We start from the raw sequence: 1,332 nt of genomic DNA, 5'->3' as shown, positions 1-1,332 counted from the left end.
GCTGGTGCTGCTGCTTATGTACTGCAGCTGTTGCTGCCGCGTCTCCTTGCTGATGTTTGTCTTTGCTTTGGTGCTGCTGCTGCTGCAGCTGCTGCTGCTGCTGCTGCTGCTGGTCATCGCTGAGGTGCTGCTGCAGCAGCAGCTGCAGTTTAATATGAAGGAAGTCTGCTAGGGTAAGGAGCTGTTCTACTGCGTTTGTGTTGCTGCAGCAGTTATCTGCTGCTGCTGCTGCTGCAGCAGTTGCTGTTGCTGCTGCTGCTGCTGCTGCTGCTGGTTTATGTTTTGCTTCGAACGCAGAAACAGTAGCAGCAAGACGGCTGCATAGACACCGCAGATCTGCTGCTAGTTGCATGCGCCCCTCTTCTGCTGCTCGCTGCCGCTGCCGAGCAGCAGACAAGCAGCAAGACAGAGTCTTGTTGCTGCGGGCTACACCCAGCAACTCCTGCTGCAGCTCCTGCAGCGCTGCTGCCAATGCCTGCAGCAGCAGCAGCAGCAGCAGCAGCAGCAGCAGCAGCAGCAACAGCAGCAGCAGCAACAGGACAAGCAGCAGCAGAAACGCATCGCATACAACGCAGACATTCAGCATATATGTGTAAGGCCACAGCGACAGCAGCAGCAGCAACAGCAGCAGCAGAAGCAGCAGCAGAAGCAGCAGCAGAAGCAGCAGCAGCAGCAGAAGCAGCAGCAACAGCAGCAGCAGCAGCATCAATGAGGGGTTTAGATCTGACAACGGAGAAGTATCTATCTGCACGATTACCACTTCTGCTGCTGCTGCTGCAGCAGACACTGTTGCTGCTGCTACTGCTGCTGCAGCAGCAGCAGCTGCTGCTGCTGTTGCTGCTGCTGCTGCTGCTGCTGCTGCTCACCTGGTTGGTTTGTTTGCATTCTGAGCCCCCCAGTTTGTCTGTCCCCTTCAGGGGCGTTGCATCTGTCCTGTGCTGCTGCGTCTCCATCTTATTGCTGCTGCTGCTGCTGCTGTTGCTGCTGCTGCTGCTGCTGCTGCTGCTGCTGTGTGTACACCTGGTGCTGCAGCCATTCCCCGCTCTGTTTGCATCTGTTGCTGCGCATGCAGCCCCGTTGTCTTTTGAGGTCAATACACTCCAAGGCTGCTGCTTTTGCTGCTGCTGCTGCTGCTGCTGTTGCTGCTGCTGCTGCTGCTGCTGCTGATGTGGCTGGTAGCTCTGCGTTGAGTGGCGTTGGCTCCTGCTGCTGCTGCTGCTGCTGCTGTTGCTGCTGCTGCTGCTGCAGGCTGCCGCGCTTTTTTTATGAGGCAGCAAAGGGGAAAAGAATAAAATCAGTAAAAAATAAGAAGATAAAATAGAAGAAATAACT

At 55.8% G+C, this 1,332-nt stretch overlaps 1 protein-coding gene across 1 annotated transcript in view; it reads right to left on the bottom strand.

The window, feature by feature from the left end:
• The window catches only part of EMH_0046000 (uncharacterized protein), a gene marked incomplete at both ends in the record, with an annotated part of 3,106 nt that extends 2,153 nt beyond the window's left edge, over positions 1-953 (bottom strand). The window contains 2 exons of the mRNA XM_013496123.1: positions 3-475; positions 867-953. Of these exons, the coding sequence (XP_013351577.1) occupies positions 3-475; positions 867-953 (560 nt within the window). The remainder of the gene's footprint in view (positions 1-2; positions 476-866) is intronic.
• Between the last annotated feature and the right edge of the window lie 379 nt (positions 954-1,332).

The sequence above is a fragment of the Eimeria mitis genome, genomic scaffold (assembly GCF_000499745.2).
Source record: "Eimeria mitis Houghton genomic scaffold, Emh_scaff1925, whole genome shotgun sequence".
Classification (NCBI taxonomy): domain Eukaryota; phylum Apicomplexa; class Conoidasida; order Eucoccidiorida; family Eimeriidae; genus Eimeria; species Eimeria mitis.
This window is presented reverse-complemented; position numbering and strand designations above follow the sequence as displayed.